This window comes from Emydura macquarii, unplaced genomic scaffold, assembly GCF_026122565.2.
Source record: "Emydura macquarii macquarii isolate MOO-44397 ecotype Brisbane River unplaced genomic scaffold, CSIRO-AGI_Emac_v2 contig_260, whole genome shotgun sequence".
In the NCBI taxonomy this organism is placed as follows: Eukaryota; Metazoa; Chordata; order Testudines; family Chelidae; genus Emydura; species Emydura macquarii.
The window spans coordinates 60,785-83,927 of NW_027130397.1; the positions used below are offsets into that span (position 1 = coordinate 60,785).

The 23,143-nt window shown below is 42.4% G+C and overlaps 1 protein-coding gene across 3 annotated transcripts in view; it reads right to left on the reverse strand.

Annotated features, from left to right (window-relative positions):
• The window catches only part of PTPN4 (protein tyrosine phosphatase non-receptor type 4), a 125,956-nt gene that overhangs the window by 56,521 nt on the left and 46,292 nt on the right, over positions 1–23,143 (reverse strand). For all 3 annotated transcript variants that reach the window (XM_067549068.1, XM_067549061.1, XM_067549052.1), the window contains 2 exons: positions 19,700–19,788; positions 6,159–6,222 (listed from right to left, as the gene is read on the reverse strand). In XM_067549068.1, coding sequence (XP_067405169.1) covers positions 6,159–6,222; positions 19,700–19,788 — 153 coding nt within the window. The remainder of the gene's footprint in view (positions 1–6,158; positions 6,223–19,699; positions 19,789–23,143) is intronic.

Here is a 23,143-nt window from a genome sequence, read left to right on the forward strand (position 1 = left end):
ATTCTTGCCACTTCTTTCATGCAACATCCAAAATCCATCCCTTCTTCTCAATGCCTACCACCAAAACCCTTGCTTTTGCCTTAATAGTAGCTACCTGGACTACTGTAACCACCCTTCTGGCCTTAGTGATACTCACCATTCTTCAAAATGCAGATGTCAAACCTTGCCTGCCAGTCTGAACACATCACCCTCTTTGTAAGTCCCTCCGTCTAGCCTGACTGCTCCTTCTGCACCAATTTCAAACTCTTCATTCTCACTTTTAAGTCTGAACAGCTCTGTTCCTGCTTACAGCTGTATTGCTGGTCACCAACAACTTTCCTGTTAAGAACCTGCAGTACACCTATTCCCTCTCTATCCCTACAACCCTATTTTCCTTCTCTGACAAAAACCCACCTTCTCAATCTACTCAGTTTAATGGTCCACTAATTTCCTTTAAACAATAAACAAGAACCAATTCAAGACAGGACTATCAAGACTATTTATTACTTATTATTATTAATCTTATTACCTTATTTTTGCTACTAATACGAGGAGGTTACTTTCCTGTAACTGAAGGTTCTTCGAGATGTGTGGCCCCTATCTGTATTCCACTGAGGGTTATTGTTAGTATATAGAATATAGATATTCAGGCCTGCCTGTAAAGGCCCATCTTGTATAAGTATATCCTTATCATTTAGCTGGTTATAGGGGTATTAAAAAAGAATCAAAACCACAGGCCTTCTCTCACTGACAGTCTGAGGTCTTGTACTTTGGCTCAGATGCAGGAGTGGCGGCCATAAACTGGGAAGCGTGCAGTTACATTCGCACAGTGCAACATAACATCTAATACCAGGCTGTTAAGACGGTGATCCAGTCTAACACCTCCAGATAAAGAAAAGATCCTAGAATGTTTAAAGGAAACTTGGTTTGATAGCATTCTGTCTGGCAAAAGAATTACTTATCAACAGTTGTGGTTGTAAAATCTACACTCCTTATTGTTTGGTCTTTATGGTACCCAATTCTCTATTATCTATTTGAATGATTTCTGTCTGGTTCTTTGATTGTTTCCATCTGTTGCATAAGTAAGTGTGACCAGTTAAGGTGGTGGAATATGATTGGTTAAATAATTATGTTACAATATGTTAGGATTGGCTAAAGAATCATCTTGTAATATTGTTAAAGAAATGATTGGTTAAGATACATTATCAAAACTGAGGTAAAACAGGAAGTAGGGGTAAGATTTATTGGTGTAAAGGACTGGGGGGGTCCTATATGGATGCTTGCTTGAAAAGATCCCAATAAACGTGTCATATTACTTGCTGCTGGACTCTGGACTTCTGCTTCTGTCAGTGAACTAAGAACTGAAAGGACTGTGGGCATGCGTCATGAGCTCAGAGACAGAGCTTTTCAAAATAGTTTGTTTGACAGTCCATGCATGCACTTTTGTATTTCCTCCTCGTTTTGACCGAGACAATAAAGGATAGGGCACACTGGCCATGGCTCCAGTTCCTTTTCCACTGCAGACCTATAGCACTGCAGCAGAGGGGAAGGAGGGTGGAACTGGAATGCAGCTAGGGACCACACATCTCAAAGAACCTCCAGTTACAGATAAGTAACCTCCTCTTTTTCTTCTTCATGTGATGGCCCCCTATTGTATTCCACTGAGGGTGACTGACAGGCAGTACCTAGAGAGGAGGAGGGGGTGAGGAAAATGGCAGAACCATAGAATTTAGGACTGCTGCGCTGAATGTGGCGTTCATAGCAGGATCATGTGCCGAGCACAGTGATAAGAAAAGGTGTGTACTGAATTACACCTGGCCACCTTACATATGTCTGCAAAGGACACATCATGGAGCGAGGCTGTGGTTTTGCTTGCGCTCTTGTGGAATGGGCTTATTTTCCATCTGGTGGGGAGCGCCCTGACAACTGATAGCAGCGTGTAGAGCACTCTGAGACCCACATAAGAGATTCTTCCTGTGGAAATGGCGTGTCCTTTAATTCTCTCTGCTATGGCAACAAATAGCCTCCAAGACTTCCGGAACGGCTTTGTCCGCTGTACGTGAAAGGCCAGGGCCCTATCCACATTGAGGAAATGAAGCCGCCGTTCCTTGTTCGAGGCATGTGGTTTTAGAAGGAAAGTAGATACATGCACGGGTTGCTTGAGGTGGAAATTATGAAACCACCTTTGGCAGAAACTTGGGATGCCATCGTAGTGAGATCTTGTTCTTATGGAATGCGGTGAAAGGGTTGTTTGCTATCATGACTCCCAGCTCACCAATCCTCCTCGCTGAGGTAATGGTAACAAGGAACGCGAACTTCATAGAGAGAAGAGATAGAGGGCAAGAGGCCAGTGGTTTGAAGGGAGAGTTAAAGAGTTAAGGACTAGGTTGAGGTCCCATTGGGGGGCGATGGGCTGACTGGGCAGATATTTAGATAAAAGGCTCTTCCACAATCAGGCAGTCAAGGAATGAGTAAAAATCAAATGCTTTTCCACTGGAGGATGGAAAACACTAATGGTGGTTGCATGCATTCTGATAGAGTGGAGAGCGAGTCCAAAAGGTTTTCAGCTGGAGAAGACAATCTAAGAGCACAGGGATGCCCACAGCCCCAGGAGCAAGACCCTGCTGTTGGTCCAACAGGTGAAGCATATCCACTTGGTCTGATAGGATTACCTTGTGGAGTCCTTTCAGCTACTGGAGAGGATATCTTGCACTGCCAATGAGCATTCTAATCCATACTGTCAGGGGTAGCATCAATGGATCTGGATGCCTGAGTCTGCTATAGTGTTGGGTTAGCAGTTCCGGAAATGTCTAGAGCAGCAGAGGAGGTTGTTTCAACATGCAAAGAAGAAGAGGGAGCCTGAATTGGGGAGGCCAGAACAGATCAATCAGAATGGCCGTCGCTCTGTTCTGCAGAGTTTGTGCAGGATGAGGGATGGCAGTAGTTGGGAAGGGGAGAAGGGAGGTGAATTTTGTCCAGTCTGATCAATCAACGACCAGAGCGTCGCCCAGTGAGTGGCACCAAATCCTCCCCTGGAGCAATATTGGGTGCACTTGGTGTTGGTGTGAGATGCGAAGAGGTCTCTGACTGGCATACCCCACCGACCAAAGATGTCCACGATCAGAACCCACTCATACCAGTCACAATTGTTTTAAAGGTCAGAGTTGTCCATCAAAATTCTGAGGTAATGGTCAAGACTGAGCACATGCGAGTAAGGTAACCACCTCTAAAAATAGTGAGGTTTTTAAAGAGAGGGCTACAATGTAGCATAAAAGGGCCAGCTGCCAGCAACAGTTTCAGAGTCCAGCAGCTGCATCTGAAAAGGAGAGAAGTGTGTGAAAGAGCCGGGAAGCCAGCAAAAGAAGTCAGAAAAGCTGTTGCAGAGACAGAGAAGAAAATAGAGTGGAGCAGAGATGACTGACCAGTAACTGAACAGTAGTGATTTTTAAAAGGAAAACATCAACGGACTTATAGAGTAAGTTTAATATTCTTTTAATTATAGTTTAGTATATGATATCGTATAGTATAGGATAGTATATAGGGTTAGTGTGTGTGTGGGGATAGGAATGTATACAATTCTGCTATTAATTGCAATATATCTATGTAAACGTCAAAGCATTTTAAGATTTGCTCTCAGCAATCGCAAACTGGCCATTTGCAACAAATTGCTTCGCTTAGAATCATTTAAACTATATGCTTTTGTAATTTAAGTGCTCTTCAACTTGCAAGGGATTTGTGTCTGAGGTACTGTATGTCTTGTTTAGGATTTTTAAATCATATCATTGCAAGCATTATCAGTTACATTAATAAACGGCTACTTTGTTTCAGAAAGAATACTGCCTGTGTCACAATTACTTTATTGGACATCCGTGTGTTTCCTTAACAATCCTGGGAGCTTTTACCTCAGGAAGAACAGACTAAAGGGGCAACAGGTAGGTTACTATAGCAATATCCCAAAATGCATTATTTGGGGTAACAGTACCAAGAAATAGTTGGGAGAGAATCCAGTGCCCTGAAAGGCTGGAGGGACTGGCTCCACTGCTCCTCTCTGTAGAAGGGAGTCCACCTCTAGGGTAAGAATACTGTCGTGAGAGTGATCTCAGAGCAGGACGGGGCAGGAGACATGGAGGAGGCATCGTCAAATTCTTAAGTTGTAGCTGTGTCAAACGATGTCCAAGATCCACTTGTCCATTGTTACAGTTCTCCAAAATAGTAGAAAGAATCTGAGACAACCCACGAAAGACATGGAGGGTAGGAGCGTTGGTGTACGGAGTAGTTGATGGTTCTCTAGGTGCACTCAGAAATACCATTTTTGCAATGACATGGTGTTGCGCAGAGGTGTCTAAGGCTCAGGAACTGCAGTGTCCTTTTCATGGCTCAGCCCTCCAGCCGTGTCACTATCCGTGTTTCCCCCTTCCGGGAGGGAGAGAGGTCTAGCTCTTTGATAATCCAAGACAGTCTTCCTGTTCACTGCCTTGGTGCCACTCACCGAGTGGCTGGTAGGGGAACCTGGGACTACCTTCTTCTCTGGGTTCCAGCCCAGGAACCCTAAGCTCAGCAGTCTACGCCTTCTTTCTCTGGCCACACTGCTCTATCCCTGGGCTGCTTCCTACTACTGGTTCTCCTTCTCTTCCTGGGCCTCCCAGTTCTCTCAGACTCCTCCCTTTTCCCAGGAACTGCCTGCAGCCTCTACCTACTCCCCTTCTCCTGGGAGTATCTGCCTTTCCCCAGCAGTCCCCTTCTCCTTTCTGCTCCTGGATTTTATAGGCCATGCCAATTCCAGCCTGCTGAGCCTCCTTAATTAGCTGTCTAATGGGTTAATTGGCCCATCTGGCCTGCATTAAACCCTGTAGCCAGAGTATGGGGTGGTTACCACACCACATTTGTCTATTGATGGGACCAGAACTGGTAAAGGCACCTGTCTTGAGACCAACAATTCATGGGATTCTGGCAAAGCCAAGTGAATAGGGATACACAGATCTCGGACTTCCTATGTATGGGCAGGGAAGAGAAGCAGATACTACACGTGGAGACAATTTGGGCTTCCCCCAAACGGGACAAACAGTTGCTGTTGGTCACAGATGGAAAACGAGTGAGGGCAGGAAGCACAGACTTTGAATCCCAGCATCTTCGGCACCCAGGAGCTGGAGGGGGAAGTATTGGTTGGCAGGAAAAACTGCTGAAGCGGCATCCCACGTTCTTAATTACAAAAACTGCGAGGAATTACCAAAGTACAATAAAAAACAATAAAATCCTAACTATGAAAGAAAATAAAAAATGTTTTTGTAAATTTTTTTGAAAATGTTTCACTAAGAACAAGAGGTCATCAAAAGCTCCGAGTGCATGGCACATGCGCATAACCCTCAGTGGAACAGAATAGGGATCATCACTCGAAGAACTATGCCTTTCCACTTCACGTCTGTTCTCTTCCTCAGTGACCTGTCTTATTAATTTAGATTCTTTGGGGCGTGGACCAGGTCATTACTCGCCAAGTTCAGTATCATGCAGCCCTATGGCATTGCATTCAGATGTCAAATAATCACCACAATCAGCAAAAATCATTCTTTATAGAAAACTTCAATAACTTCTCAGACACATTTAAAAAACCTAAAAATCTCTAAAAGTAACATTTCTATAACATATTGCCTAGAATTATATAAGAGATTGTCATCAATTTTCCATTTAAATTTAGGTGGGACAAAGCCAATCTGTGTGAATAAAATCAGACAAATACAAATAAAAACCAGCATATTTAATTAAAAGTTTACTAATAAACTCAAAAATCTTCAAATAAGTATCAAGCATCACATTTAACTTTGATTTAACTTGATTAAGTTGAAACCAAAATTAAAACTAAGGCCATGTTTTATTTTCAACTTGTTTCACTTCTTACTGATTTAAGAGGAGCCTATTTTAGCAGTCTACAAATACAGAATTACATATCTAATATTTAAGCCACTTAATCAAAACAAATTACAATCAGAAGTGTTTTAAAACAAACAGCTTAATTGCCTTTGGATAATTACTGAATTATGTAGAAAACTGATGAAACTGGATTTTTTATTTTAGGTAAAGACACAGAATCAGCATAACACAGAAAAGATAATGCAGTGTTTTCCTTATGAGGAAATTTCATTGCTGTGATTTTCAGGAGACAAAATTTTAAGATGAGTACTCACCAATTCTTTCCTAAGTTGAATAAAAAACTGTTTGCACTTAAAAGAAATTTTTACAATCTTCAACCTAAATGAAAAATAAAATAAAATCAGAATATTTATACACTTTTAGTGTAATAAAATCATATTAAAATAATTATGGCACATTTACTGAAAATTGTGTTTTCTACAGAGAACTAATTTAATTCCTATGACATTTCATTTGGCAGGAAATAGCTAAAGAGAATAACAGCTACATTAGCAGTTTGTATGATTTAAGTGCTGTGTCTGCCATAAAGATTTTTTTCTATTCTTTTTCCATCTATAATTTCCATTAGTGGACAGTACAGCACACATTTTATTGGCATATTGGTAATTTTTTTAATTGTTCCATGTTTATTTCTTTCTGTATTACTGTAAATCCTTAATAAATTCTCAATTATTTTCCTAAAAGCTTCTGTTACTTGCTCAGAAATCACCATCTGTGCAGAGTTTATATCCTATCCATTATAAACACACTACTACAATGCTGAAGCAATAACTTAATTTACGTGAAATTCCTGGGATTAATGTGTCACTTAAAAATAAGTTAGAGACTGGTCATAATGTCGGATGGGGAAAAACACCAGTGATAAAATCAGCCTCAGGTACTAGCAACAGGGAAAAGAAACTAATTACAACCTAAAATAGGTTAGATCTAATAGTCATGAGCAAGTTGCAATTCATTTTGTAAAATTAAGTTTAGTTTGTAATGTAGAATATTTCTATATACTTTTTAAAAAAGCCTCCTTGTACAGTAATAATTGAAGATCACTTACTAATTCCTATAACTCTACCCCATGCCAGAGCAGCTTAATGAAATAATGGCAATATATGAAAGTTGGAGTTCTCATTACAATATATTCTGCTATGTTTTTCTACTTTAGACTATTTAAAGAGATTTTCTACCATTCTATTAAAGCAACTTCCTGTGACCTATGGAATGGAGGCTGCTTCGTTGTTGCCAAAGAAGATCCTTTATCTAGTAAAGTCAATAGGACAGGAACCCAAGCTCAAGTGTACACTTTGATAAGTGCTGCCACGTTATTATATTTGAGTTGCTCATTTTGACAAAATGCCATAGTCAGTTACAAGGAACTGAGGGTAGAAAGAATCTAACCGTCTGAGCTAGCATAGCAGGTCCTTTTTGTCAAATTCCAGGGCATTCAACCTGACATACAGGTCCTAGACCTACCATCAAATTATCTTAGTAAATAATTCGTTAATTGGCTTGTATCCCTACTTAAGTAGTAACTGCACTTGTAGCAGAACATGTGCTATAGATAGTGACAATGCACCTTTCCCATATTTTGGAAAATCTATTGAAGATACAGGTTTTCTGAAATGCAAAAATCAGAACAGAATCTTTACGTAACGCCTGCTTTTCACTCAGAACTAAATCAATGGCTGCTACAAGAATACAAAAGTAGTCAGTTTATGCAAACAGTTACATTAAGTGAAGTTTCTTCAGTGTTCTACCATAGTAACCCAGTGACGTCCTGTCATCATTTCAGCAAAAGTTCCATTCCCACTAAGTCTATGAAAGAGCCATATGACAGATGAAAGCAGACAGTCTGAGGGACTGGGAAATCTAAATGTTTGTTTTCCTTTTGAACAAGAACTTTTCCACAAAACCAAGCAAGGAAGCACTATCACTGGGCAAACAAAGGACTATGAAGTGTACTTATTAACTTGAATTTACATGTATTTTGTTCATCAAAATTAGAGAGTATAATGACAGAATGACACAGATTGTAACTTCTGTAATTTGAAGAAGATGGCAATGATCTAATGGATGCAGGGTTGTACTCTTCTGGCTGTTTCTGAAAATACTTGCCATCCAGCACAATTTGTTCCATTCAAAATCAATAAAATTTACTCCCGAGATTTTTTTCTCTTTCAGAAATGAGGTCCAAGGATAAACTGTGTCTGTCAGGGATGATGGAGCAATATTAAAAGATGATGTGAAAAGCAGCAGGCTTAGAGTGACCAGATATTCCGATTTTATAGGGACAGTCCTGATATTCCAGACTTTTTCTTATATGGGTACCTGTTACCCTCCCTGCCCTGATTTTTCAAACTTGCTATCTGGACACCCTAACCAGGGTCAAGAAATCAATCCTTCATTTAATTTGATGATAGCATCTTGACAAGTTGCTCAAACCTTCTCGAACCTTCTCTGGCACAGCAGGCTAGCTCTGGAACTGTTCCACTGCGCAGCCTTCGTAAGTTCTGGTTCACCTCTTTCTCCAGCTTTGTGATATAACTGAGGTCAAAGGAAAATGACCATCACCCCTTTACTCTAAAGTAATACAACTAATTGCTAATAAAGTTATTGAAGTGCAAAACTAGCTAGCTTTATGTATCTAAGATAAAATCCACACCAAGTAACTGGTTAGCAAGTGCACAAAGTAGTATAAACATAATCAAGGTATATTCAGGTTTCGGTTTATCTATGTTTTGAGCACTAAGCACATTCAAAAAAACCCTTTCCAACAAGATATACATCCATCACATCCTTCCCCACTCCTACACCCAGGAAAAATCTGAGAAAACAAGATCAGTAAATCCGGACACAGGTGAACAAAGGTAGATGGAAAATGTTTGCTTAAGTGCCTTACACAAGTATAACAATGGTGGTATCACAAAGAGAAAAAGGAAATCTTTTAGAGAGATGTAAATTGTTTAGGGTTTTATAGATCACATCCACCTTAGAACTTCATCTTGAAACCAACTAGCAGACAGCACATCATAAACCACAGGTGTGATGCACTCTTTGACTACAATATTGCTCAATAAGCAGACTGCCTCATTCAGCTGTAGATGCAGTTGCTGGATGATTTGAAGGTGTAGCTTCCATGTAGGATACATTAGATTGTAATTCAACCTACATATGGCAGCATCACAGATAATTAAGGTGAAGTCTTGCCACGCTCAAATGTTAAAAAAAGCTACCTTGACAACTATTGCTACCAAACTACCCTCACCATAAACTCCCTCACGTTGTGAACCTTTGAAATATATAGAAGACAAAGCCCACAGGTCTTGATATAATTTCCAACGTTCTTTGGACTGTTTCCCATCATCATGATGTTATCTTGACTGAATCTTAGTTATATAGCTCTCTTGCACACTCTGATTTCTATTCAACTCAAGTTAAGTCATTTTCCATTAAAAACAGTCTTCATAGAGATAACTGTAGAGATGGGTGCCATCAGCATACTGAAGACTCTGCAAATTATACTTTTCGCTAGCAATGAACAAGAGGGGTGATTTGAATGTACAGGGAACAAAAGCCAGACATGGAGGTAGGAAAGTGGGGCAGACTGGGACAAGAAGTCTGGTAAGTATGGAATGGGAGGTGTGGAGTTGTGCCACAGAAACTGGAATGGGCTGGGCAGGTAAAGACTATGACTGGGAGCTGAAAGGAAGGGAAGGTCGGGATTGGTTGGACAAAGAGTCTTGGACAAGGAGCTGGGAAGTGGGGGAGACTGGGACTGTATGAGGAGCCTGTGGATGGAGACAGACAACAAGCTACTGGGGGAGGGAGGGCAATTGGATAAGGAGCCAGGAGGGGGGGAACTGGTATTGGGAAGGTAAGGAGACAGGGACTGCGTATGAGGAGAGGGAGAGATAAGACTTAGCCAGCAAGCCTGTAATGGGGGAGTAGGATTGGCTAGGCAAGAAGATTGAGACTGGGACGAAATGTCTGCGGAGTGGAGACGGGTACTGGCTAGGTAAGGAAAATGGGTCTGGGAAAAGGATTCAGGGGACGGGACAGAGACAGCACTGGGCCAGGGACAGTTTGGAGGGAGTTGGTCACAAGAGTCTGGACCTACTCAAGCACATTCCCCTCAAGACCGTGGAATAGCATCCAAAATTCCTGAGTCTGACCATACTTCTGCTTTCAGCAAATAACTGAAAACCACTAGCAAAGAATCATAGAAGATTAGAGTTGGCAGGGACCTCAGGAGGTCATCTAGTCCAAGCCCCTGCTCAAAGCAGGACCAACCCTAATAAAATCATCCCAGCCACGGCTTTGTCAAGCCAGGCCTTAAAAACCTTTAAGGATGGAAAGTTCCAGAGGGGTAGCCGTGTTAGTCTTTATACATCAAAAACAACGAGAGTCCTGTAGCACCTTAAAGACTAACAAATGTCTGCGGGCATAAGCTTTAATGGGCTGCAACCCAATTCGTCAGATGCATGAAGTGGAAATCACAGAAAATCTGCATCTGACGAAGTGGGTTGCAGCCCATGAAAGTTTATGCCTGCAGAAATTTGTGAGTCTTTAAAGTGTTACAGGACTCTCGTTATTTTAAGGATGGAGATTCCACCATCTCCCTAGGTAACCCATTCCAGTGTTTCTCCACCCTTCTAGTGAAAAAGGTTTTCCTAATATCCAACCTAGACCTCCCCCACTGCAACTGGAGACCATTGTTCCTTGTTCTGTCATCTCCCACTACTGAGAACAGCCTAGCTCCATTCTCTTTGGAATCCCCCTTCAGGCAGCTGAGAACTGCTATCAAACCCACCTTCACTCTTCTCTTCTGCAGACTAAATAAGACCAGCTCCTCCAGCCTCTCCTCCTAAGTCATGTGCCCCAGTCCCCTAATCATTTCTGTTGCCCTCCAATTTGTACACATCCCTCATGTATTGGGGGGCCCCAAACTGGGCCCAATACTCCAAATGTGGCATCATCAATGCTGAATAGAGGGGAATAATCATTTTGCTTGATCTGCAGACAATGCTCCTACTAATGCAGCCCAAAATGGCGTTTGCCTTCTTGGCTACAAGAGCACACTGACTCATATCCAGCTTCTTGTCCACTAACTCCCAGGTCCTTTTCTGCAGAACTGCTGCTTAGCCAGTTGGTCCTCAGTTTGTAGCAGTGCATGGGATTCTTACGACTTAAGTGCAGCACTCTGTACTTCTCCTTGTTGAACTTCATCAGATTTATTTTGGCCCAATCCTCCAATTTGTCTAGGTCATGCTCTATCCTAGCTCTACTTTCCAGCGTATCAACCACTCCCTCCAGCTTAGTGTCATCTGCAAACTTGCTGAAGATGCAACCCACCCCATCCTCCAGATCATTAATGAAGCCCCAGCACCAACCCCATGGGCACTCCACTTGATTTCAGCTGCCAACTAGACATCAAGCCAGTTGATAAATACCCGTTGAGTCCAATGATCTAGCCCAGTGGTTCCCTATCTTTTTGAGGGAAAGCCCCACTAGTTAACATTAGGTAAAAAACGGCCCCCCCGCACTCCTCCCTCCCCGAACCCTCACTGGCCATAAACAAACACATATAACCCCTATAAATACATATAATGATAACACTAAATTACATAATAATCATAATAATAATAAATTACTCTTACCTGAGTAAGGAGCTAAGCCTTCCCTGGTGCAGCTGCCACCGCACGCCCCGTGTGGCCCTGCCTTTTCCCATTCCTCATGGATTGAGGGTAAGGAAGGCGGCCACTGCTGCTCCAGGCCCCCACTGGCACGTGGCGGCTGCTCCTCTCCAGCTGGGGGCCTGGCCGGTGCTCCTCTGCTTTGGCCAGCGCAGAGCTCAGCGGGACTGCGCCCAGCCGATGTGGAGCCTGGGGGGCTGCTCCTCTGCTCCGGCCATTGCGGAGCTCGGATGGCTAAATGACCTCAATATTACTGAAGCCTCATGGACCCCCTGGAATCTTTGGTACCACCCCAAGGGGGTCTCATCCCCCACGTTGGGAACCATTGATCTAGCCAGCTTTCTAGTCTATTCATCCAACCCATACTACTTTAACTTGCTGGAAAGAACACTATGGGAGACTATGAAAAGCTTTGCTAAAGTTGAGGTATATCACATCTGCTGCTTCCCCACATCCACAGAGCCTATCATCTCATCATAAAGACAATCAGGTTGGTCAGGCATGACTTGTCCTTGGCGAATCCTTGCTGACTGTTCATTATCATCCTTTCCTCCAAGTGCTTCAAAATGGATTCCTTGAGGACCTGATCCATGATTTTTCCAGGAGACTAAGGTGAGGCTGACTGGTATGTAGTTCCCTGAATCCTCCTCCTTCCCTTTTTTACAGATAGGCACTATATTTGCCTTTTTCCAATCATCTGGAACCTCCCCCACTCGCCACAAGTTTTCAAAGATAATGGCCAATGGCTCTGCAATCACATCAGCCAATTCCCTCAGAACCCTCACATGCATTGCATTCAGCCCCACGGACTTATGCATGTCCGGCTTTTCTAAATAGTTCTGAAGCTGTTTTTTCACCACTGAGGGCTGCTCACCTCCTCCCCATACTGTGCTGCCCAGTGCAGTAGTCTGGGAGCTGAACTTGTCTGTGAAGACCGAGGCAAAAAGCATTGAGTACTTGAGCTTTTTTTTCAACTGTCACTAGGTTGCCTCTCCTATTCTATAAGGTGCCCACACTTTCACTGACCTCCTTCTTGTTGTTTACATACCTATGGAAACACTTTTTGTTGCCCTTCGTGTCCCTTGCTAGCTGCAACTCCAATTGTGTTTTTGGCCTTCCTGATTTCACCCCTGCATGGTCGAGCAATATTTTTATACTCCTCCCTAGTCATTTGTCCAAGCTTCCACTTGTAATCTTCCTTTCTGTGTTTAAGCTCACTGAAGATTTCTCTGTTAAGTTGGCTGCCTGCCACATTTACTATTCTTTCTGCACATCATGATGGTTTGTTCCTGTGACCTGAATAAGGTTTTTTTAAAATACAGTCAGCTCTCCTGAACTCCTTTACCCCTCATATTAGCCTCCGAGAGGATCCTGCCCATCAGCTCCCTGAGGGAGTCAAAGTCTGCTTTTCTGAAGTCCAGGGTCCATGTTCTGATGCTCTCCTTTCTTTCGTCAGGATCCTGAACTCGACCATCTCATGATCTCTGCTGCCTAGGTTGCCATCCACTTCTACGTCCCCTACCAGTTCTTCCCTATCTGTGAGCAGCATGTCAAGAGGAGCACAGCCCCTAGTTAGTTCCCCCAGCACTTGCACCAGGATGTTGTCCCCAACAGTCTCCAAAAACTTCCTGGATTGTCTGTGCACTGCTGTATTGCTCTCCCAGCAGATATCAGGGTGATTCAAGTTTCCCAGGAGAACCGGTGCCTGGGATCTGGAAAATTCCAGTAAGTTGTCTGAAGAAAGCCTCATCTACCTCATCCTCCTGGTCTGGTGGTCTATAGCAGATGCCCATTATGACATCACCCTTGTTGCTCTCACCTGTAAACTTAACCCAGAGACTCTCAACAGGCTTTTCTCCAGTTTCATACTGGAGCTCTGAGCAATCATACTGCTCTCCTACATATAATGCTGCTACTCCACGTTTTTCCCCCAGCTTGTCTTTGAACAGTTTATATCTATCTATCACAGTGCTCCAGCCATGAGTTATCCCACCAAATCTCTGTTATTCTAATCACAACCTAGTTCCTTGACTGTGCCAGAACTTCCAATTCTTCCTGCTTGTTTCCCAGGCTTCTTGTGTTCGTGTACAGGCACCTAAGAGAACTAGCCAATTGCCCTACTTTCTCAGTATGAATCAAGAGGCCTTCTCTGTTGAACCCTCCTCCTTGCACTTCCTCCTGGCATCCCACATCCCTACTTGTCTCCGGGTTTAGTTCTTCATCCCCCGGCAAACCTAATTTAAAGTCCTCCTCACTAAGTTAGCAACCTGTCTGAGAAGACGCTCTTCCCACTCTTCACTAGATCGATCCCGTCTCTTCCTAGCAATGCTTCTTGAACAACATCCCAGGGTCCAAGAATCAAAAGCCTTCTTTCCAGCACCACCTGCCACACATTTACTTCCACAATTCAATGGTTCCTACCTGGGCCTTTTCCTTCAACAGAGAGGATGGATGAAAATACCACTTGCGCCTCAAACTTCTTTATCCTTCTTCCCAGAGCTACATAGTCCGCAGTGATCTGCTCAAGGTCATTCTTGGAAGTATCACTGGTGCCCACATTGAGAAAAGTAGGAAGGGGTAGCAGTCCGAGGGCTTGATGAGTCTTGGCAGACTCTCAGTCATGTCCAGAATTCTAGCTTCATGCAAACAGCACGATTCTCGAATTTACCAGGCTGGACGGCAGATGGATGACTCTGTCCCCCTTAGGAGGGAGTCCCTGACCCCCACCATCTGCCTCCTCCTCTTGGGAGTGGTTGTCATGGAACCCCCATCCCTAGGATAATACATCCCATGCTTTCTGATCGATGGGGTCTCCCTTTGATCCCTTCTCTCAGATGACTCTTACAATCCATTCTCCGCAGTAGTACCTGTGCAGATAGCCTGAAAAGGGTTGTTTACCTCTATCTGCATTGGGGATATATGGGTTCTCCGCTTTCTTCTTCTGTAAGTCACATGCTGCCAATTTTCTTCTCCATTCTTCAGTCCCCCCCTTGCATTGCCCTCTCTGATTCTTCAGAATGCTGTGCCTGCAATACCAAATCCTGACTTTCATCCAGAAAGTCTTCATTTTCTTGATGCAACACAGGGTTGATGTGTCTCTCTCTCTGGTCCTTTAACCTTCTCTTCCAAAGTGTCCTGTCTTCCTATAGTGCTGGTCCATATAGAAGATGACAACCTTCTACTGCTATCAGTTACTCCATTAGCTTAAGAGGCAGAAGTTTGTGTGGTAGATCTAGAGGTTCAGACTCTGTTGTATCATAATGCACCCACTATTGGGGGAGGGAAGGGAAGAGGGGCTGAATTATGGTTGCACAGGCAACCTCAATTATGGTATTTCCTAACTTTTGAGTGCTTGACTTGGAAGAGTTGTTATTCTTTTAACCCAGTTTTGTGTGTGTAATTATATACTGCACTCTTCAAATCTGAGCACTAAAATGATCTGGCATGGTGTAAAATACATATGTCAATGCAATACACTGTCATATGGATCATTTACAGTAAAAAGGTTCTGGTCTTCATAAATGGACATCCCTGACCTACTTCACAAGCTGTTTAAATGGATGACACGCTCTCAACAACTTCATGAAAAATAAAACAGTTAAGTAAAAGGAGAAGAAATCATAAAAGAAAACTAAGAAGAAAATGGCTACTATTATCGGACTACAGCATTCAAACCAGTTATCACACTGACTGACTGAAGAAACTGACAAGTGCCTAATTTGTCACAATCCTATCTTTGGCCCACAGAAGAATTATTTTGTGTCACATAATATTATGATTAGACTGGATCACTGCAACATACACCTGTCAACCTCTGTGGGTGATGGAAGAACCCCAGAGCCTTGAGCTGCAGTGGGAGGCCCACAGCCTCCAGTCTCAGCAGGGGACCCTGCAGCCTCCAGCCATGAGGAAGAGTGGACCCCAGAGCCCCGAGCCACCAAGGGGGAGCTCGGAGCCCCAGTTCAGGGGGGGACTGGGCTGATGGCGATTGCTGGATCCTCCCCCTCCCACAGTTGGGCTTGGGCTCTCATTCCCCCCTTGGGCTTCAGTAATGCCCTCAGCACCCTTCCCCCCCATCCCCAACAGACCATGGGCTTTTGTGAATTTTTATTTATTTCCCATGACCTGTCCATGACTTTGTGACAAAATCTTAGCCATATTCATAAATAATATCTGAATGCACTACAACCTTTAATATACTTATACTCATCACTCATTAGGTAGACAAGCAACATTATTCCCATTTTGCAGATAAGGAACTGACACACAGAGAGACTAAGTGACTTGACCAAAGTCACACAAGAATTGAACTCAGGTCTCCTGAATCTGAGGCTAGCACCCTGACCACTGGACCATTCTTCCCATATGCAGATAGAGCCCTGCAGCAACTTCCAGAGACCACAAAAATCTCTAGGTCTATTATAGAATCATAGAATCATAGAATCATAGAATATTAGAGTTGGAAGGGACCTCAGGAGGTCATCTAGTCCAACCCCCTGCTCAAAGCAGGACTAACCTCTGCTATATCATCCCAACCAGGGCTTTGTCAAGCCGCAGCTTAAAAACCTCTAAGGATGGAGATTCCACCACCTCCCTAGGTAACCCATTCCAGTGCTTCACCACCCTCCTAGTAAAAAACTTTTCCTAATGTCCAACCTAGACCTCCCTCCCTGCAACTTGAGACCGTTGCTCCTTGTTCTGTCATCTGCCACCACCGAGAACAGCCTAGCCCCATCCTCCCTAGAACCCCCTTTCAGGTAGTTAAAGGCCGCTATCAAATCCCCCCTCACTCTTCTCTTTTGCAGACTAAACAAGCCCAGTTCCCTCAGCCTCTCCTCATAAGTCCTGTGCTCCAGCCCCCTAATCATTTTTGTTGCCCTCCGCTGGACTCTCTCCAACTTGTCCACATCCTTTTTGTATTGGGGGCCCAAAACTGGACACAATATTCTAAATGCGGCCTCACCAATGCCGAATAGAGGGGAATAATCACTTCCCGTGACCTGCTAGCAATGCCCCTCCTAATGCAGCCCAATATGCCATTGGCCTTCTTGCCAACCAGGGCACACTGCTGACTCATATCCAGCTTTTTATCCACCGTTACCCCCAGGTCCTTTTCTGCAGAGCTGCTACCCAGCTCGTCGGTCCCCAGTCTATAGCTGTGCATGGGATTCTTCCTTCCTAAGTGGAGGACTCTGCACTTATCTTTGTTGAACCTCATTAGATTTCTTTTGGCCCAATCCTCCAGTTTGTTTAGGTCACTCTGTATCCTATCCCTACCCTCTAGGGTATCTACCACTCCCCCCAGCTTAGTGTCGTCCGCAAACTTGCTGAGGGTGCAATCTACCCCATCCTCCAGATCATTAATAAAGATGTTGAACAAAACCGGCCCCAGGACCGACCCCTGGGGAACTCCGCTTGTGACCGGTTGCCAGCTAGACATTATCTTTAAGGGTAAGAAATGTTTCCTTACCTTTAAGCTTTTGTTGTTATTTAAACTACTTAAACAGAAGACCTGAAACAGATGCTGATTCAGACAATTTTCAGGAGTACTCAGCACCCATAACCACAGATAGAGTCTCTCAAAAGCTCAGAATAGAGAGAGTTTCTGTACTGATGAAATCGCTTTACTCTATACTTAAGAAGTGGCTCTTAGCAGAATGATTGCACAGACTAAAGTGATCACAATATAACATAGTTACAAGTCCCATCTTGTCACAGATTCTGTGTCCTAGTGAAATACACTTTCAGTTACAAATCATGTGACCTAGCTTCTATGCTGTCATCACACACTGAGATTATCTGTTGTGTTATGCCTTTAAATACAAATCTATACTTGGTATCCTGGGTTACTTGACTAAAGAAGACACTTCTGTGAGGATGTCAGAATCAGAAAGTGAACAAGGACTTAGTCCAGCCTTGCAAAATTTTATTAACTTACCAATGACAAATCAATTGGCAAGCAAAATATTAGTTCACTTATTATCGTGGGGTATACAGATTTAGTGTCTGATAAATGTAGGACTAATACATTTTCATGACAGTTTTGTAAGGCTGATTTACTCTGCTCACTTCTAAGGCAGACTGGGTTCACTCAGTTCTCTAATATGTTCAATGAAATGTGTGATACAGGATACAGCCTGAACAGATTCTACACAAACAGAACCAATGGAGCAATGGCTATTTATAAGAAAAATGGAAACTGCCTTGAAAAAGTGATGAAGTTTGACAGCAGTTACTTCGTTCAGCATGTCTTGTTTTATTAGAAATTACTGAAACCATCTAGCCAATGTGCAGCAGCAGTCAAAAAGTTAATAATGTTGCAAATCATTAGGAAAGGGATAGATAAGACAGAAAATATCATATTACCTATTTATAAATCCCTGGTACACCCACATATTGAATACTGCAAGCAGATCTGGTCATGCCATCTCAAAAAATATAAATTGGAATTGGAAAAGGTACCAAAAAAGGTCAACAAAAATGATTAGGGATATGGAACAGCTTCTATATGAGGAGAGATTAGCAAGACTGGGACTTTTCAGCTTGGAAAAGAGACAACGAAGGACCGATACGATAGAGGTCTAAAAATATAAAATCATGACTGGTGTGGAGTAAGTAAATAAGTGTTATTTACTCCTTCTCATAACACAAGAATTAGGGTTCAACAAATGAAATTCATAGGCAGCAGATTTAAAACAAACAAAAGGAAGGATGTCTTCACACAACACACAGTCAACCTGTGGAACTCTTTGCCAGAGGATGTTGTGAAGGCCAAGCCTATAACAGAATTCAAAAAAGACCTAGGTAAGTTCATAGGTCCATCACTGGCTACTAGCCAGGATGGGCAGGAGGATGCAAAACCATGCTCTGAAGTGTCCCAAGCCTCTGTTTGCCAGCAGCTGGGAATGGGTGACAGGGGATGGATCACTTGATGATTATCTGTTCTGTTCATTCCCTCTGAAGCACCTGGCATTAGCCACAGTCAGAAGACAGGATACTGGGCTAAATGGACCATTGGTCTGACCCAGTCCAGCCATTCTTTAAGTTACAGTCACAGGCACTATCCAAGAAACCTTAATATCCAAAGAGAAAAAGGGAAGTAGAAAAGCAGCTGATGTTGAGCTAGAAGCTCTAGGGGAAAAGCTAATATTAAGATAATAATTTCAGATGTTTTTCAATGAGGTTCATATCTAGTCTTCACTTCTGATAGGTCTCTACATCCAGCATTACTCCATCAATGAAATTTTAAGGATCTTTTCCTTTTTCCTCTGAAGGTTAAGTTATTTGGCACACAGAGTCAAGATGCCAGACTTGGTGGGGCAAAAGTCTAGATCCCATATTGCTAAGTGAGACAGGACATCCCAATAGGGACAATGTTGAGCACCACTGAAATATGGCAATTCCTATGTAAAATTTGGAGTTAAAGATAATAAGACAGAAAATGTGAAAAATGTAATCTATCTGAAGAAAAAGATAATTGCATTTTCCTCAACAAATGCTCCTACTTTATCTTCTACCTAAAGTGAACATGGCTATAATACCTACAGATGGAAGGATAAATATATTACACACTCCTTGACTCTTGTAAAGTGCTGCACACCAAGCCAATAACTGACATTTCTAATACTCTCAGTATAGCTTAACCACAAAAGAAGGAACAGAAAAATCAGTCATGCTACCTACTGATCATTTACTATTGATCAAGATTGTAGTTCTAAGTTCCAGTACAAATATTTACACTAAGAATCCAACATAGCCCTTTTAAAATTTCTGAGTGAAAACAGAATTGTTTTTAATTCCCACAGCAGACCCTGACTATACAGCCTTATTGAACATAACGTAAGTTTCCAAATTCCTGCAGAAAAACTGTAGTGAAACTATGTTGTGCACTACAAACATTTAATAGTATAGCCTAAAAAGTTTTCAGAAGGAAAATCATCATTCATAAAAATATCCAAATTCAGTATCCAGTGCACAATATATAAAGTGACTCACTCAGATATAAAGTACTAACATTGAATAATTTTACTATGAAGCTGCTTGTATTAATTAGAAGAAAATACATTGAAATAATAATCATAAAAGCATTTGTTGAAAACAAATTTCCTTACCACAGAAAGGTGTTAATTCGTACCCTGTTCTTATAAATTAGTATTCCTCCTGACATCACTCCAATCATAATTTCATTATTACTCTGATCCTTTAAAAGAGAACAATAATAGATTCAATACAAAACAATTAAAATGCATGTTGTAGAAATTCATTTTATATATGACCCACCACCCGCCCACAGCAAAATCATACCTTAATTAACTTAATTCGGGCACGTTTTTAATGCAATGAACATTTCATGGTACTGTTCCTATTAACCTGAGCTGAAAATATATCCCATTTTTTCCCTTAATTATTAGAAAGTACTGTCCTCACATTCAATTTACATCTTTCCTGTTCCACCCAACCTTATGTCCTCACTGCTAAATTTCTGCTCTATGCCCTTTTCACTCATCTGGACTACAGTCACTGTCTCCCTGACTTTAATCTATACACATACTAGTTCATGCAGCACCCACCAACTGAAATTATCTTCCATGCATGCCACTCCAATCTTATGCCCACTACCTTAGCTTCTTTTCCCTGATTACCACTTTCAAGTCTTTACACAATGTTATCTCTGTTTATATCACAGACTGTCTCTTCTTCCTCACATAATTCCACCTTTTTTTTTATTGTAATAATGACAGAAACTAAAGAGTGCTACAGTGATAAGTAATAATTAGTGGAATTAACATTTAAAAATAAAAATCCAAGATGTTTATCAGCTATTGCAAGATCTAAAACAGTGGTTCTTAATCCATGGCCCAATCAGCACACAGCTATGGCCCATATGACATCCTCAGGGCCATACAGGGCCTCACGCACACGCACACACACAGTGTAAATGTGGCCCACATAACACAGAAAGCTGCATATGTGGCCCACAGTGGTAAATAGGTGGAGAACCACTGCTCTAAATGTGCTCTAAACCGCACATTCCTGTAGTTTGTCTCAGAGGCCCACTATCCTTATTAGACAACGACACTTTTAATACTGATGTCGTAAATTAAACTAAAATTATCTGTACTCTGGAAGAATGCATTTTTTTCAGTTGTATACAGAGATTCCTCTTTTTGTTTTCTGATGGAATTTCCTCCTTAAATAGCCTTGAAATAGAAAATAACTTATTGAAAGTAGTTTTAGTAGTGAAAATTACATAAAAGAAATATCTTATACCATGTATCCAAATACATGAGCATGAATAAACGGGCTCAGTAAACTGACTTGGGGAATGTCTTAATTGACGGCGGCAAATTCGCTGCCGTCTGATCAATTCTTCGGGATCAATTGAGCAGAAGTGAAGACCTGTTCAATCGATCAGGAAGTTGATTTAATAAATCCACCTCCGGAAAAGGAGTAACGCTGCACTTACGGGAGCGCATTTCCCGTTGACACAGCGAAGTGAAGATGCTGCAGTAAGTAGACGTCAGGAAGTTGACAGGAGATACGCAAGCTACTCTACGTAGCTTGCGAATCTCCCGTTGACTGCCGCCGAATTTCCCAGTCAGTGTAGACCAGGGCTTGGTAGCAATGCAATAGTAAACTGAACTAATGACTCATACTCCTATGTGAAAGCAAGTTGCAATTTCAGTACTTAGGTTAAGTCTACCCTACAATTGCTACAGTGGCACAGCTATAGTGCTGTAGCTATCCAACTGTAGCACACACATTTACTACAGAGACAGAAGGGGCTTTTCTATCACTGTAATAAAAATCCACCCCCTTGAAAGGCAGTAGCTGTGTCTACTGAGAGGGTTAAGTCAACCTAACTATGTCACACAGGACATACATTTTTTTTACATTCCTGGTGATGTAGCTAAGGCGTAAGTAGGTCGGCGTAAGTTTAGATTTGGAAGTGTGAGATCCTAGCCACAAACAACACTTTTGCTATTTCAAACCGTATTTTTTCTAAAAATATTTCTGCACTCAGGTAATAGCAAGTCCTTCAATTTGATTCTGTCAAATGTATGCTGTATCCCAAAATGTCTATAAGCAAGGATTGGGTGCATCCATGTAATAAAGCAAGGATTGGGTGCATCCATGTAATAAATCAAGGAATCCATTTTGAAGCCCTTGGAGGAAAGTAAGGTGATCAGGAACAGTTAGAATGGATTCACCAAGAGCAAGTCATGCCTGACCAACTTGCTTGCCTTCTATGAAGAGACGACTGGCTCTGTGGATATGGGGAAAGTGGTGGACGTGATATACTTTGACTTCAGCAAAGCTTTTGATACAGTCTCCCATGGTACTCTTATCAGCAAGTTAAAGAAATATGGGTTAGATGAATGGACTATAAGGTGGACAGAAAACTGGCTGGATCATCAGGGTAAACAGGTAGTGATCAAGGGGTCAATGTCTAGTTGGCAGCTGGTATGAAGCAAAGTGGGGTCCAGTCCTGAGGCTGGTTTTGTTCATCTTCATTAGTGATCTGAAGGATGTGGTGGATTGTACCCACAGCAAGTTTGCGGACGACATTAAGCCTGGGAGAAGTAGTAGATATGCTGGAGGGTATAGATAGGATACAGAGTGAGCTGACAAATTAGAGGACTGGGCCAAAAGAAATCTGATGTGATTCAACAAGACAAGTGCAGAGTCCTGCATTTAGCACAGAAAAATCCCATGCACTTCTACAGACTGGGGACCAACCGGTTAGGCAGCAGTTCTGCGGAAACGGACCTGGGAGTTACAGTGGACAAGAAGCTAGATATGAGTCATCAGTGTGCCCTTGTTGCCAAGAAGGCGAATGGCATACTGGGCTGCATTAGTAGGACCATTGCCAGCAGATCCCCTCTATTTGGCACTGGTGAGGCCACATTTGGAATACTGTGTCCAGTTTTGGGCCCTCTACTACAGGAAGAATGTGGACAAATTGGAGAGAGTCCAGCGGAGGGCAACAAAAATGATTAGGAGGCTGGGGCACATGACTTATGAGGAGAGGCTGAGGGAACTGGTCTTATTTAGTCGGCAGAAAAGAAGAATGAGGGTGGATTTGATAGCAGCCTTTAACTACCTGAAGGGGGGCTCCAAAGAGGATGGAGCTAGGCTGTTCTCAGTGGTGGGAGATGACAGAACAAGGAGCAATGGTCTCAAGCAGTGGGGGAGGTCTAGGTTGGATATTAGGAAAAACTTTTTCACTAGGAGGATGGAGAAATACTGGAATGGGTTACCTACGGAGGTGTTGGAATCCCCATCCTTAGAGGTTTTTAAGGTCCAGCTTGACAAAGACCAAAGTGGGATGATTTAATTGGGGATGATCCTGCTTTGAGCCAGGGGGGTTGGAGTAGATGACCTCTTGAGGTCCCTTCCAACCCTAATCTTCTATGATTCTAATGTAAAAGCTGTAAATACTTGAAATCCTATTTAGTAAGTTTCTTTATATGGAATTATCAGAAATCAGAACACAATTTGTTTTGAATAGAAGAATCCATGCTGTCTGAAGAGTAAATCTGCGTTGGGGCTTC